The 15700-nt window shown below is 46.2% G+C and overlaps 1 protein-coding gene across 3 annotated transcripts in view; it reads left to right on the forward strand.

Annotated features, from left to right (window-relative positions):
* The window catches only part of EML5 (EMAP like 5), a 270650-nt gene that overhangs the window by 41961 nt on the left and 212989 nt on the right, over positions 1-15700 (forward strand). For all 3 annotated transcript variants that reach the window (XM_074998770.1, XM_074998769.1, XM_074998768.1), the window contains exon 5: positions 11701-11886. In XM_074998770.1, coding sequence (XP_074854871.1) covers positions 11701-11886 — 186 coding nt within the window. The remainder of the gene's footprint in view (positions 1-11700; positions 11887-15700) is intronic.

The following is a 15700-nucleotide window of genomic DNA, read 5'->3' on the forward strand; positions in this document are numbered from 1 at the left end:
CAATGAATGAACTCCCCCACTGCTAATACGAGCCTAGCCCCCTCCCTGCAGCTCCAACCCCCATAGTCTGACGCCCCCCACCAGCCCTGCAGACCCCAAAGTGCTGCACCCTGACCCCCTCCCGCCTGCCCCCCAGATCCCAGACTGCCACAGCCTGTCCCCTCCCTGCCAGCCCCACGCACCCCAAACCACAGCAGCCCCAATCTGTGGCAGCCAAACCCCCCTGCAGCCCCAAACTGCAACAGCCAGACCCTCTTGCCAGCCCCGTGGCCCCAAACTGTGGCAGCCAGACCCCCGCCCCCCCCCCCCCCCGCTGTTCATGTGGACCCAAACCATGGCAGCCTGAATCCTCCGCGGTCCCGCAGCCTGACCCTCTCTGCCAGCCCCACGGCCCCAAACTGTGACAGCAAGACCACCCTGCTGGCCCCGCAGCTTGACCCTCCACTGGTCTCATGGCCCCAAACCACAGCAACCTGACCACCCCATCAGCCCCATGGCCCTAAAGCATGGCAGCTTAACCACCCCATGGCCCGGTAGCCTGACCCCCCCCACCAGCTCTGTCGTCCCAAACCGTGGCAGCCAGAACCCTCTGCTGGCCCTGCAGCCCCAAACCGTGGCAACCTGACCCCGCCCCACGGCTCCACAGCCTGACCCTCCACTGGCCCCATGGCCCCAAACCGTGGCAGCCTGAACCCTCCCGCAGGCCTTGGAGACCTAAATCACCACAGCCTTAACCCCACCACCGGCCTCAAAAACCACCGCAGGCTTAATCCCGCCCCCACCAGCCCCACACACCCAAACTGCCACAGCCTGAACCACCCCCCCAGCCCATCCATCCACTTCCACCCCATGGACTCAACCTGCCACCACATTTTAATGCATCCCTGCAACCCAAGGTTCACTTACCTTTCAAAAGCAGTGCCACCTGCTTCCACTCCTCCCCCAAGTTAGGAGCACCAGGAACCAATCAGAGACTTTTACCTGTATTTTTAATGGTAATTTAGTGTCCCTCTTACAAGTTTTCACCTACGAGCAGAAAGTTAGGAACTAATTGTGCTCTCAGAGCAAGAGATGAGTGTACATCTCTTCTTAAGACGTAGACTTTCTCTTCTCCTTTCTAATCATACAATTCCAAATTGTATTGAACATATCCCAAATGATCAAAGAGTGCATTTCAAAATCATCACTGAGAAGGACAAGCTTCTGGCAAATATATCACTACAGGCAGACACTGCCGATGCAGCTTGTCAGGAGACAATCGTGACTTTGCTTTTCCAACCTCCCAAAAGAAGTACAAATGATTGGAATATCTTCTATTCACACTTCTCATAGAAGAAACAGATGATTCTTTCCACACACTGAATGACTCAAGAACTACGTTGCATTCCTGGGGAATCTACATACCTGCACAGAAGAGGAAGTATAGCAGATCTAAGACATCACAAAGATTTTGATTTGCCCAGTTCCCTGCACCCCAGAGAAACTATGACTCTCAACATAAAAGACAATAGATGCAAAAACAAAAGCTGACAGCATCCCAGACCTCAACTGCACAGCCTTCAAGGCTGAAACATCAGTTTTGATATGCAGTCCAAGGACCCTAGCCATCATCAATTGCTGATGTGTAGATGTAGCCTCTATGTCCCTCTTTGATCCCTGTATTTACACCAAAAAATGAGGAGTGGCAACAGAAATTCAGTGTTGCCATTTGTTTGGGAGTACTTTGTTAAATTAATTTCTCCACCTGTCAATGATAAAAATATGTTGCTTGTTATAGAGTGAATGTGGAGATTAAGCTATTCATGCTTTGTTGGCAAAAATTATCAGTGCCAGCTAGATTGCATACAACTTTGATTTAACATACTGCTTACCATGTAGTTTAAGACTTCCATTATTTTACTGAATTTTCCGCCACTTCAAGACATACTGCAGGCGTTGGCAACCCGTGGCTCCGGAGATGCATGCAGCTGTTTGAGGAATCACTTGTGGCTCCGAGCATTGACTTCTCTGCAGCTTTGGATGCTGAATTAGGGTTCTTTGAGTGATTGCTTTTGTGCATTGCAAACTGGGTGTGTGCTGACATGTGCTCTGTTGCCAAAAGCTTTTTGCCCAAGCCAGTAGCCGTGGGGTGGGAGTGGTGCCAATATAGCAACCAATATATGCACCACCCACCTTCTCCGCCCCCCAACTCAGTTCCTTTTTGCCACACTGTTGATTGCTGGAGCTCCCCTATTCTCTTTCTAGTTCATTGCTGGTAGCCTTGTAGACAGTTGTAAATAGTTCGAGTTAATTGTTGTAGTTAGTGGCTGTTGGATTGTTTGTTTGTTTTTTAATCACCTGGGCAGATTCTCCACCCTTCTCAGCACCTCGGTGCCAGGGGCTGCCTGCTTCTCTGGGCTTCAAAAACTGGGAGAACTGTGGCAAGTGTATGCCCAAGTCTGATCTGCATGTGGACTGCCTTGCTTGTCTTGGGGAAGGCCATTAAGGTGACCGCTGTATGATCTGCTGGTTCTTTAAGCCCATGATTCTACAAGATACGGCTCAAAGTCTGAAAGTCCTCCTCATGAAGGTGGACTTGCAACCAGACGTTCCCTGCCCTGAAGAGCCTGGTACAGCCTCCCTTCTGTGGAGCACCCCGGCACAGGCACCGGCATGGAAGGAGGTTTGGCATTCAGAGGAGGGCACTGGAAGTCAGAGGAACCAATCCCCAGGGCCAAAAAAGCAGCAGCAGCATAATAGGGGCTGCTCATTTATGGCACTGAGCCGTTGAGAGGACTCTGACACATCCCCGACGCACATGCCTTGAACCTAGTGCGAGACTGGGGCTGGCATGTTTTGGAGTTTCCATTGGTGCTGCAGGTGTTCCACACAGCACAGGACCTCATGTATGCTGGAGTATCACCCATTTCACTGCCTATGGATAGGCATTGCCTCCCCAGCTTTGCCCCTGTGGTGTTGCCATTTGGTCTTTTAACTGCTCCAACACCAGTGTTGCCCCCGCCAGTGGCACTGGAAAAATGTTATCCTCCTCAGGTGCTTGCTACAGGCCTGACCTAGCTGGTGGTGTTGGCGCAGGCAGTAGCTCCCCAGGTGGTGGTAAAACCTGTAGCACCACCTTGTTCCTCGGCCACAGACTTTTTGGCATTGGAATTTGACTCTTTCTATTCCAGCTCAGGCAGGAGTCAGTCATTTTTCAATTTCCTCCCATACCTGTTGTAGTCACCACTCCAAGGGTGCCAGAAGCTCCTCCATGGATTGGGGGGGGGCACCCAATAGCCATTTTGGACCCCGTGGGCATACCACAGAGCCCAGTGGCAGTTGACGGGGCTGTAAAGGACTCCTTCTGCCATTGCTTAGCTCATCAGCACAGGAAGAACACCAGGACCAGACCAAGACTATGGGAGTGTCATCACTGGTTGTGTCTGGCTCCATCGTCCCGACGCCGATGCAGACACCAACCTCGGCTGTATGGCCACCCCAGGCCTCAGTGCCAGTCCCCATGGCACCATTTTATTCAGCACCAAATGGTCTGGTGCTAGGCCAGTGGCCTTTAAATCAGGTTTTAACTCAAGCACTGGTGCCTTGAGTTCTGCAGCACCTCAGCTGGTTCTGGGTATGGGGCACCAGGAACTGCAGGTCTTACAGAGACCCCACCTGGTGCCACTGGGACCCCCTGCTCCGGCTGTACAACAGGACGTCATGAGGATCTCGTCCTCCTCATCTGATGTGACAGTGGTGGGGTCATCTGCATGCCTGGTGTTGGAGGATGGCAGGTAGTTCAGTAGCTCCTTAGCAGGGTGGCTCAGGGGGTTGGGGTGCAGGCCAAGAAGGTACAGGATGGCATGGATCCTGTCACAGACATTGTGTACTCCTCAGCGCCCACAAGAGTGGCTTTGCCCATCATTAAAATGATTGCCAATGTGGCAAAAACAGTGTGGCACACCCCAACCTTGGCTTTGCCAATGGCCAGGAAAAATGAACCTGGATACTTTGTGCCTTCTCAGGCAATGAACATTGTTTATGCACCCTTCCCCCAACACCCTGGTGGTTGATGCTGCAAACCATAGGGAGAGACAGAAGCTTCAGGGTCCCTCCCCTCAAAAAAAGGGTGGCTAAATGTTTGGATCTATACAGCCGGAAGTTTATTTGACAGGCGGTTTACAATTACAAATTGCTAACCAGCCGGCTCTGGTTAGTAGGTAGATGTACAACACAGCCACCTCTCCTTCAGAATTCTCAGAGTTAGTCCATCCTGACTCGAAACCCGATTTCACGGCCAACTGATTTCTAGAGTGGCCCTCCAGGCAGCATTAAATGTGGCAGATGCTGCTACAAGAGTCATAGCCTCAGGGGTAGCCATGCATAGGGGGGCATGGGTGCAGGTGTCTGGCTTCCCTTATGAGGTCCAACAGACTATATGAAACATGCCATTTGAGCGACCCACTCTGTTTTCAGAGAAGACTGATTAAAGGTTGCACAGCATAAAAAACTTGAGCCATGCTGCATTCCCTGGGTTTGCATACGCCTACAGCCCAGTATAGGCACTTCACCCTCGCCCTCCTGCTACACGCTTTCCCCAACAGCAGTGTGATCATAATAGGCACAGAAGCAAAAATGGCAGAAGGTGCCCTAATTGGCAGGATCAAGAGCAAGGCCACCTTAAGCCTCGTCCAGGCTCTAAACAAGCATTTTGATGAATGGGTGGAGAGCAACACACCAGTTCCCAACCCAGGTCCAGCACATCTGTTTTGTTTTCACCTATGCCCTTTCTACACTGCCTGGTGCCGTATAACTTCAGACTGGTGGGTGCTGCGCACAGTAGAAAGGGGATGCCTTAACCAGTTTACCTCCTACCACCGTTCCCATCTCCCCTCCCTGTCACCTCTCACAAGAGTATGCTCAGGAAGGAGATTGAATCTCTCTTTCAACAGGGACCGATAGGGGAGGTCCCTCAACAGTTTCAAGGGCAGGGGTTCTATTCCCAGTATTTCCTAATCCCGAAGTTAAAAGATGTGGTGGGTACCAAATGACTGGAAGACAGCTAATATAACACCAATATTTGAAAAGGGCTCTAAAGGAGACCCTAGCAATTATAGACTGGTAAGTTTAACGTCAGTAGCGGGCAAATTAGTAGAAACAAGAGTAAAGAATAAAATTGTCAGACGTGTTGAAGAACATGATTTGTTGATTAAAAGTCAACATGGTTTCTGTAAAGTGAAGTCATGATTTACTAATCTATTAGAGTTCTTTGAAGGGGTTAACAAGCATGGGGACAGGGGGGATCCAGTAGACATAGTATACTTAGATTTCCAGAAAGCCTTTGACACGGTTCCTCACCAAAGGCTCTTACGTAAATTAGGTGGTCATGGGATAGGAGGAAGATCCTTTCATGTATTGGGAACTGGTTAAAAGAGAGGAAACAAAGGGTAGTAATAAATGGTAAATTTTCACAATGGAAGGGGGTAACTAGTGGCGTTCCCCAAGGGTCAGTCCTGGGATCAATCTTGTTCAACTTATTTGTCAATGATCTAGAGAAAGGGGTAAGCAGTGAGGTGGCAAAGTTGCAGATGACACCAAACTGTTCAGGATAGTCAAAACCAAAGCAGACTGTGAAGAACTTCAAAAAGTTCTCAGCAAACTGAGTGGTTGGGCAGCAAAATGGCAAATGAAATTTAATGTGGGTAAGTGTAAGGTAATGCACATTGGGAAAAATAACCCCAATTATACATACAATATGATGGGGGCAAATTTAGTTACAACAGATCAGGAAACAGCAACGAAGGGTCATGCTCTAAACTTTTCTGTTAGTCTATAAGGTGCCACAGGACCCTTCGTTGCTTCTACAGATCCAGACTAACACGGCTACCCCTCTGATACAGATCAGGAGAGGGATCTTGGAATTACAGTGGATAGTTCTCTGAAAACATCCACACAGTGTGCAGCGGCAGTCAGTAAAGCAAATAGGATGTTAGAAATAATTAAAGAAGGCATAGAAAATAAGACGAAGAATATCTTACTTCCCTTATATAAAACTATGGTACGCTCACATCTTGAGTACTGCGTGCAGATGTGGTCTCCTCACCTCAAAAAGATATATTGGCGTTAGGAAAGGTTCAGAAAAGGGCAACTAAAATGATTAAGGGTTTGGAACGGGTCCCATAGGAGGAGAGGCTAGAGAGACTAGGACTTTTCAGTCTAGAAAAGAGGAGACTGAGGGGCGATATGATAGAGGTATATAAAATCATGAATGGTGTGGAGAAAGTGAATACAGAAAAGTTATTTACTTGTTCCCATAATATAAGAACTAGAGGACACCAAATGAAATTAATGGGTAGCAGGTTCAAAACTAATAAAAGAAAATTTTTCTTCACACAGCGCACAGTCAACCTGTGGAACTCCTTGCCAGAGGACGCTGTGAAGGCCAGCACTCTAACAGAGTTTAAAAAAGAGCTCAATAAATATTTGGAGGTTAGGTCCATAGATGGCTATTAGCAAGGGGTAAGGTGTGGTGCCTAGCCTTTTGTCGAAGGCGGGAGATAGATGGCAGGAGACAAATCGCTTGATCATTGTCTTCGGTTCACCTGCGCTGGCGCACCTGGCATTGGCTACTGTCAGCAGACAGGATACTGGGTTAGATGGACCTTTGGTCTGACCCAGCATGGCCGTTCTTATGTAAGGCTCATCATGGACCTTCGAGACCTGAACCATTTTGTAAAAAAGATAGTTTCTCATGTTGAACCTAGGTCTTGTTATGCCTTTGCTGGAGCCAGAGAACTGTTTTGCTGCTTTCCACATATAGGACACCTTCTTTCACGTAATGATTTATCCTTCTCACAGGAGGTTTCTGCGGTTCATAGTGTCCAGCATTAACAGTTCTCCCATTCAGTCTGTCTGCTGCCCTGAGGGTCTTCACCAAGTGCATCACAGTGATGTCAGTCTTCCTGCAAAGGCACAGGATCCAATTGTTCCCTTACTTGGATGAGTGGCTGGTCAAAGGGCACTCTCAGGATCAGGTGCAACAGCATCTACAGTTAATATGTCAAATTTTCAACAGTCTTGGTTTCTTGCTCAATGAGACAAAGTCAGTTCTGGTCCCAACACAAAAAGTGGAGTTTGTGGGAGCCCTCCTGGACTTGAGCAGAGCCAGGGCCTTCCTGATAGACAGTGGTTTTCAAACTACGGGGGGTATTATACACAACATCCCCGCCACAATGGCCAGGTGCTGCATGATGCTGTTGGATCACATGGCGGCCTGTATGTTTGTAGTCCAGTTTGTCAGACTCCAGACATATCCATTTCAGCTCTGGCTGGCCTCAGTATATCCATCTCTCAGGGACAGCATAGACATGTTAATAACGGTTCCAGTTCAAGTCCTGTTCACCCTCAGTTGGTGGCTGGACACTAAGACAGTCTGTCCAGAAGTGCCCTTCAGGCCTCCCCAACCCTTGCTCTCTCTGGTGATGGACGCTTTGGATCTGGGCTGTGGGGTCATTTGGGGGAGTGCCAGACTCAAGCCCTATGGAACTGAGAAGACCTCAGGCGCCATATAAATGTCCGGGAGCTCAGGGCCTCCACTTGGTGTTCAGGGTCTTCCAGGATAGTTTGACAGGGCATTGTGTGGCCATGAGTATGGACAACATGGCAGCAGCGTACTTTATCATCAGACAGGGATGCCTGTTCTTTTCCCCTGTGTCACACGCTTTCTTTCCGATTCCACTCGTCCACGAGGTCCTACTCAAAATTCGTTTAGACTGGGCATCATTTATCGAAGTGGCCCCAGTGTGGGCTCGGCAGCACTGGTACTCAGTCCTCCTGGAAATGTTGGTCTGCAAACCAATAGCAATCCTGTTCCAGCTGGATCTGTTGATGCACAGGAGGGGCAACTGCAGCACCTCAGCCTTCTGTCCCTGCACCTCACAGCATGGAAGCTCCATGGTTGAGAGCTGTGGCACTCTCATGCTCTGACCCTGTAAGGGAAATGTTGTTAAATAGTAGGAAACCTTCAATGACGGCAGCCTACATAGCCAAGTGGAAGAGCTTTTTGGTTTGGGTTTCTCAAAAGGGGTCTCCCCCTCGCAGGCCTTGATAACGTTGATTCTCAATGATTTGTGGTATTTAAACCAGGAAGGGCTCTCTTTATCTCCCATTAAGGTGCATTTGACAGCCATTCCTCAGTAGTCTCAGACCTTGTTGGCCGTGTCTACGCTAGCCCAAATCTTCTAAAAGGCCAGCCATTTCAAAGATTACTAACGAGGTGCTGAAATACATAATCAGCGCCTCATTAGCACGTCACCAGCTGCAGCACTTCAAAATTGCCGTGGCTCACTGCCGCGCTTCTTGTCCAGACCCCACCAACTTTGAAATCTGCTGATAGGAATAAGGGGATTTTGAAGTTAGTGGGGTCCTTTTGAAAAGGAGCCCTGTCTGGACGAGCCGTGCGGTAGCAATTTCGAAGTGCCGCGATTGGCAGCATGCTAATGGGGCACTGAATATGTATTTCAGTGCCTCATTAGTAATCTTCGAAATGGCCATGCAAATGGCCATTTCGAAGATTTGGGCTAGTGTAGACGTAGCCATTGTGAAAACGTTTGAGAGGCCTGGAAAGGGTTAAACCACAGGTGTGGGCCCCATTACCTGCATGGGATCTTAATTTGGTGTTGTCAAAGCTTATGGGGGCCCCTTTCAAACCTCACACTTCTTGTTCCCTGTTATTTTTAAGTTACAAAACACCCTTTGGTGGCCATTACCTCAGCTAGGAGGGTATCTGAGTTGAGGGCGCTCACAGTGGGCCCACTCTAAACAGTGTTCCACAAGGACAAGGTTAGACTGAGACCCCATCCAGCTTTCTTACTGAAAGTGGTCTCCCCTTTCCACATCAACCAGAATATCTCTTTGCCAGTTTTTTTTTTTTTTTTTTACCCAAAAACCTCATGCCTCTCCGAGGGAACAGAGTTTACATACCTTAGATGTTTGAAAGGCTTTGGACTTCTGCATGGACAGGACCAAACCTTTTAGAAAAACTCAGCAACTGTTTGTGGTGATGGCTGACAGGATGAAGGGCCTCCCAGTTTCCTCTCAGCAGATCTCCTCCTGGATAGTGACCTGCTTTACAGAGTGGTGTAAGCTGACAGGGGTTCCCCCTCCTCCAATCAGGGCTCACTCTACCAGAGCACATGCATCTTCTGCAGCATATTTAGCCCATGTTCCTATCTAGGATATCTGCAGGGTGGCCACCTGGTCCTCGATTAATATGTTTATGGCCCATTACGAATTGATCAGCATGCAAGGGAGGATGTGGCAGTGGGCAGGGCTGTCTTACAGTTCTTCTGGGGATCCGATCCCACCTCCTGGGCTTTTGGTTTGTATTCACCCAGTTTGGAATGCACATGAGCGATCAGCCAAAGACAAGACAGTTACTTGTTCCATAAATGGTGTTGTTCGAGATGTGTTGCTCATATCCATTTCAAAACCCATCCACCCACCTTCCCCACTGTTGGAGTAGCAGGCAAGAAGAAACTGAGCAGGGGGTGGAGCGGGTGGTTGCCATATCAGTGTCACTCCAGTGGTCACTGCTCTGACCTGATGGCTATCGGCTAGGGCAAAAAGCTTCCAGCAACTGGGCATGTGCAAGCACACACCCAGTTTGGAATGAACGTGAGCAACACATCTTGAAGAACACCGGTTATGCAATAAGTAACTGTCTTTTACCATACATTTGGTTAGCTCTTTGTCCATCTGGGTTTTTACAAAATCTGAAAGTGTCCTGGATTTTGGTCAGCTCCTGCAAACTTTCTGCAGCCCTGGAACTTCCTTCTCACCCTCCCCCCACCGTGTTTTCCTTGGTTCAAGTTACAGCTGCTGCAGCTAGTTGGCCAGAAGCAAATTCAGAAATGGAGTATTCAGGAGTGGAGCTGTGCTAGGAGATAGTAGGAGTGTTCCCCTCCTCCCTTTTTGTTTAGGAAGATAAGATCTGTGGGGATGGGTTCAGGCTGGGAGCTCAGCCCCTCCATCCTGTAGCATGTTTGCAGCCCAGGTGTGAACGGGGCTGCGAGTCCACTCACTGCTCTCTCCAGCATGGTAAACGCTCTTCTTGTAGGGTCAGGTTCAGGATGGGAGTACAGCCTGTGCAGGCAGAATGCTTGCAGCCCAGATGTGAATGGAGCCGGCCAGTCCAGGGTTGTGGAGAAGCAGCTCCTGGGCAGGTTGCATTGCTATAGTTACCACATCGAGATGCCTGGCCTGATTGCTGTACAGTTACTGTCAGGGCTTTGGATATTGTACTCAAATGAATTAATACCGAGATTTTCCCAAGCTATGAACTCAGGAGCAGGAGGGAAAAATAAAAGCGTACAGCTTGGATTGCAATAGGGTGCTCATGTTCAATGAGGGCTATTGGATTCTCTTCTACCTACTTCCCCCAGTCTGTGATTATCAAAGGCTTAGGGTCTGCCTTTCAGCTTCCCTTCATGCCCAGGGCTGTAGGTTTCAGCAGCCAGGATGCTTCAAGAGCAAGTTTGCCATAGATTGTTAATGGGGATCAACCAGTTAAGTTTTGGTTCATTCTCCCAATATCTCTGTGAGATGGGAATTATTATTAACCTATTTCACAGATGGAGCAGCTAACGCTGAGAGAGAGCCAGGCTTCACGAGCACTGCAGACCTGTGTCTGAAAAACAGGCCTTGGCTAACTCTGTTTTGTTGCCAGTGTGCTTCGAAAGCCAATCTCGATATTTGTGTGCCATTTATGGACTTCTGCTTAAGTTGAACCAATGAAATTGTGGAAAAAGAATTCATCTTAAGATGCCTCAGCCTCTGCTCTAAGCACTGGACAGGGGGCATGAAATTTCATAATGGGGGTATCGTGCAATTAGCCTCCCCTTGCAGCCTCTGCTGGCTCCCCTCCTCGCCCCCACCATTGCCAATGGAGCATGACTCATAACTTATAGGAGCCTGACACTCGCTTCCAGGGCATTGGACAAGCTGGGGGAGAGGCCCTACTGATTGCAGGGACAAAAAATGGGGCCCAATATAAAGAAATTTGCTGACCCCTGCTATACTGTATGCTCCTAAATTGGCCCCCTTTGGATCACCAATTAATTTCTGGTAATCATTGCCACTGGATATGACTGAGGTTGGCGCCTACTGGGACTCAGAAAAATACTCATTGTCACCACATGCTTCATTTGCATAATGTCTTCCGATCACATTTGCAGAAGAGACTTTTCCAAAAGCAAAAATAGCTGTGTAGACGGAGTTCCTTTGGGGGCGGCAGCAGAAGTGTTTTCGAAAGAACCCTTCTTCCTATTTTGTTTCAGGAAAAAGGGTACTTTCAAAAACAGGTTTTTTATTCTGGTGGTTTTTTGAGGGAAAGAGACTGAAGTGCAGACTTTATATAAAACTACTACCAGAAAACTCTTTCACACAAAGAATGAAAATATATGAAAATAGTATGTGTATTGGGAGTAAAACACTTTGGTTAGTTGAAAAACATTGCTGAAAATTGAAAAAGTTGAAAAGTTGAAAATTGCTATTGGTGGCACACTGGAGAAGCTGAGTAATTAAAAGAGTAGAGTACTTTGACTGTTGGCTCTAGTGTATTTCTCACTCAGTCTGAAATATGCATTCACTACATTGTTTGCAGAGTTCACAGGACTATGGCAAATTAAACCTGATTTTTACACCATATGTTTTATCTATCAGTTCTGGAGCTTGTGTGGTAATTCATTGACACCAAAGCGTGGTGTTTTTGGCAAGACTGGTGATCTCCAAACTATACTCTGCCTAGCCTGTGCAAGAGATGAAGTGACACATTCTGGTGCACTTAATGGAGATATATATGTATGGAAAGGAATTAATCTCGTACGGACAATACAAGGAGCACATGCTGTAAGTATAGTTACATTATGTTAACTCAGATTGTTTGTTTGAATAATGCACAGATTTAGAATTCAATTAGTTCATACTCCGTAGCTCAAAGAAGCTTTTTAAAATATCGTGGTTCAGATTACTTTTGTGTTAAACTGCCATGTTTAAATCCAAATCTTAATTTTTTTTCTATTCCTTTTTTTTAAAACATAATTTTTATGTATCCTCCCCCCACATCATTCGAGACTGCATGCTTATGTGGAAGAGGCAAGTGGAGAAAAAACACACTTATCCTGAATTTAATTTCTACATTTAGAGCTCTGTCTCTCTCTCTCTCTCTCTGTTTTTTTGCCTCTAGTATTGTAACTAGTGTGAGTGACAATACAAGGCAAGGCTCAGCTTTTTAAGATTTCTCATCTGCTATTCCCAAATAAATCCACTAATTTTTCTGATACTTTAAGAGAAATTTACTTGGGCACACTGTTAGGAGTATGTCAAGTTGACTTTCGAAAATATTTCTTTTTGTTTGAAGGTAGATTTTAACTACAGTGAATGATGTACCTTACAGATAATATTAAAACTCAGTGTGTAATGATCAAATTGAATGAATGAGTGACAGAATGGGAAGAAAAGAAACTCTTAATTTTATTATTGTAGTGGAGTGGCAGTTGTCAGTAGTTAAGCTTAAGACCAGCTTCATGTTTAAAGTTGGTACATAAATTATTTAGATTGCTTTCAAATTTTGTCCCTTGTATGGGTATGAGTTGGGTCAGTGATTCAGATTTGGGGCTATTATTTCCTGAGATGCTGCTCCATGATGGGGGAAAAAAGATTTTCTTAATGTTAGCATGTTCTGGGAGTGAATTTATTATGTGGATAGAGATCAAAATAGGATGGAGATCATCACACAAATATCTCAAATGCTTGAGAGTCACCTAGGTGGACTACATGCATTCAATAGCCCTATAGGGAAAATCACATTAAAATGATATTAGCTAAAGATTATCTTGCAGTGTGCAAAGTGAATTACACTGAGTACGTGCAAAGAAAGAGGTTATCTGGAAAACTTCTTCTATGCCATAAGTCCTGGTCACATTGATGTTATTTAATGACCATTAAATCTGAGTTCCACCTTGCTACTGTGAATTTAAATTCAAAGCAGGGAGAATATTGAAATCAAAAAAATCTTAAACTATTTACTGTCTAGAAAAAAATTACATGAACAAATGCTTGCTGGGAGGAGAAGGTGATATTGCATTCATTTAGATGGAAGAGAGGTACCCAATAATATTGACATAACCCAGTCACTGTCCAGTGTTAAGCAAGATTCAGGGTTTGGCAAACAGAGATATCAGTCCTTGATTAGTACTAAGGCTAACACTGTTAAAACATTCTAACCTTTTATTAAAGTTACTAAAAAGGGTAAAATAGTTAAAGCATTTGAAATGTTAGAATGGGAGCTTTAATTTACCTTTCTTTTTCCTTTTCCCTTCAGTTGGAGACAGGTTTGAAAGGAAGAATCCTTGTTTGATAACTATCTGTTGGGGTAGAGTGAAAAAGTTAGTTCAGCTTGACTACAGCTGTTACAGCAGCTTCTGTTACACTCTGTCCCTGTTTCATTTTGAGTGGTATTTGGTATGCAGCTGAGTCTGGTAGGAGTGATGATGTCATTTCTCTCTGGCCTAGTTTGGACAGAACAGCCTTCAGGATCTGAATAAAGGAGATCTGGCTCCCTGGAGACGATGGGCTTGCTCTAATGGCTTCCATTTGTTCTTGTTTTCTCCTGAAGGCATTTACTTTAAGGATCCAAAAAAGGGAGTGATGGGTGAAATAGCCCATCTGCTCATTAATTTGTCCACTAATTAGGCTTAATATCCAACATACCAGTTTTAATTAATTTGCAATTCCACATCCTCTGTTTTTACTAAGTATGATTTTAGTTTTTTCCTTTTGTTATATCGGTTGGCATTTCTGTTTGGAGTGACGCTGATTTTCTTGTAGCTGTTGCCATCCACATTTGTTGTTATAGGTTATTGTGCCATCTTATGAAATACTTTTTACATGTGACTTTATGTTTAGTGTAACTTTTTAGACACAACAAGAATTGGGATGGAAGAGTAGGTAGGAACAGAGGAAAGGATGTGTAATGAGATGAGAGGTGATTCTGGGGTTGGGGTTGAATAAGAATGGGCACATAGAAGATGCATAAATGGAGAGGAAAAGGGTGTTAAGGAGACTGAGGGGGAGAGGTGGGAAACTAGGAATGGGACATGGAGCTAAATGAGAGGGTCTGGGGGAGTATTGGTTGGGGATATATAATGGGGTGTGTCCTCCCCCTGTACTTCTTGCCCCCCTTGTGTGAGCCGGTTCTAGACAGGGCTTGTATACTGCAGTCAGAGCTCCACTCTCTACCTTCCCATATGATGTGGGGAAGCCCTGTCTCTCTGTCCAGGGAACTTAAAACAGGCACATTTGGAGTATTCACCAAGAATACGCTGCTGACACTGGAATAAGAAATTGAGAATGGGTATGCTTGGTGCATATCACACCTCTGGAGCACTGGGTGTGGGGGAAAAGTGCATCCACTGACATGCATCAAAGAGTTCACACATATCGAAGCTATTGTTTCAGGCTATATTTACCTCCACTGGGTATTCTTTCAGCTGAGAACATCACATTGAAGTGGATGGGTCACTTAACATCTCTCTCAGTTAATAAATTATTAAAGGAGGGTAATGTAATTAATGTAAAATTAACGTGAGTTTATGGAAAATAGATCCTGTCAAACTAACTTGGTATCTTTTTTGAGGATACAACAAGCTTGGTTGATAAAGGAAATAGTGCTGTCATAAGAGACTTCACTTTGACATTTGATTTGGTAGCTCATGACATTTTGGAAAACATATAGAATTAGGGTTCTCAAATGACTAAAAAGATTAAACTTGATTATTCGCACAATTAAAAATAATTGTGATAAAATGTGTGATCAAATTGTTAAACAGTAATAGAATATAATTTATTTAGATACACTCATCCCTCATTTAATAAGTGCTTTACTTACAAGTAGTTGCTAAAACAAGGGATATATACTTACCTTTGTTCGCTATGCGAGTGAACTTCTTCCACTTATATGAACCAGCCACGGGGTCCCTGGCCAGGGGATGTGGAGACCCACAGCCCCATGGCTGGCTTCACTCCAGCTGTAGGGTCCCTGGCCAGGGGGTGGGGAGACCTCCAGCCCCGCGGCTGGCTCTATTCCAGCTTCGGGGCCCCGGTTGGGGAGCAGGGAGATCCACAGCCCTGGCCTGGCCTGCTCTCAACACTCCCCCAGCTCCCTGTGCACCCCCAGGCCAGCCCACTCGCCCTAACCCAGTTCCCAAAACACCCAGCCTGCCGCACCCCCGGGTACCACTGCTGCTGTCCAGAGAAAGAAGCCGCCACCTCCTCCAACAGAGCTGCCACCAGGTTTTAACCCTCCCTCCTACTCATGGCCCCAAACTGCCCCCAGCCTTTAGCCCTCTGCATCCCCTCCCAACCCAAGGTTCACTTACCTTTCAAAACGAGCACAACATTCTGCCACTCCTTCCCTGAGTTAGGAGCATTAGGAACCAATCGGAGACCTTTATTTGTATTTTAATGGTAATTTAATGCCCCTGTTATGAGTTTTCCCCTATGAGGAGAAAGTTGGGAACCACCTGTGCTCGTATAGTGAGGGATGAGTGTATTTTAGATGTTTTCAAATATATTAATTTCAATTACAGCAGAACACAAGAAGTACAGTGCTTATGTAACTGTCCACAGGCAGACTTGAACTTGGAACCTCTGGAGCTTACTG

Source organism: Carettochelys insculpta, chromosome 6 (genome assembly GCF_033958435.1).
Source record: "Carettochelys insculpta isolate YL-2023 chromosome 6, ASM3395843v1, whole genome shotgun sequence".
NCBI classification, from domain to species: Eukaryota; Metazoa; Chordata; order Testudines; family Carettochelyidae; genus Carettochelys; species Carettochelys insculpta.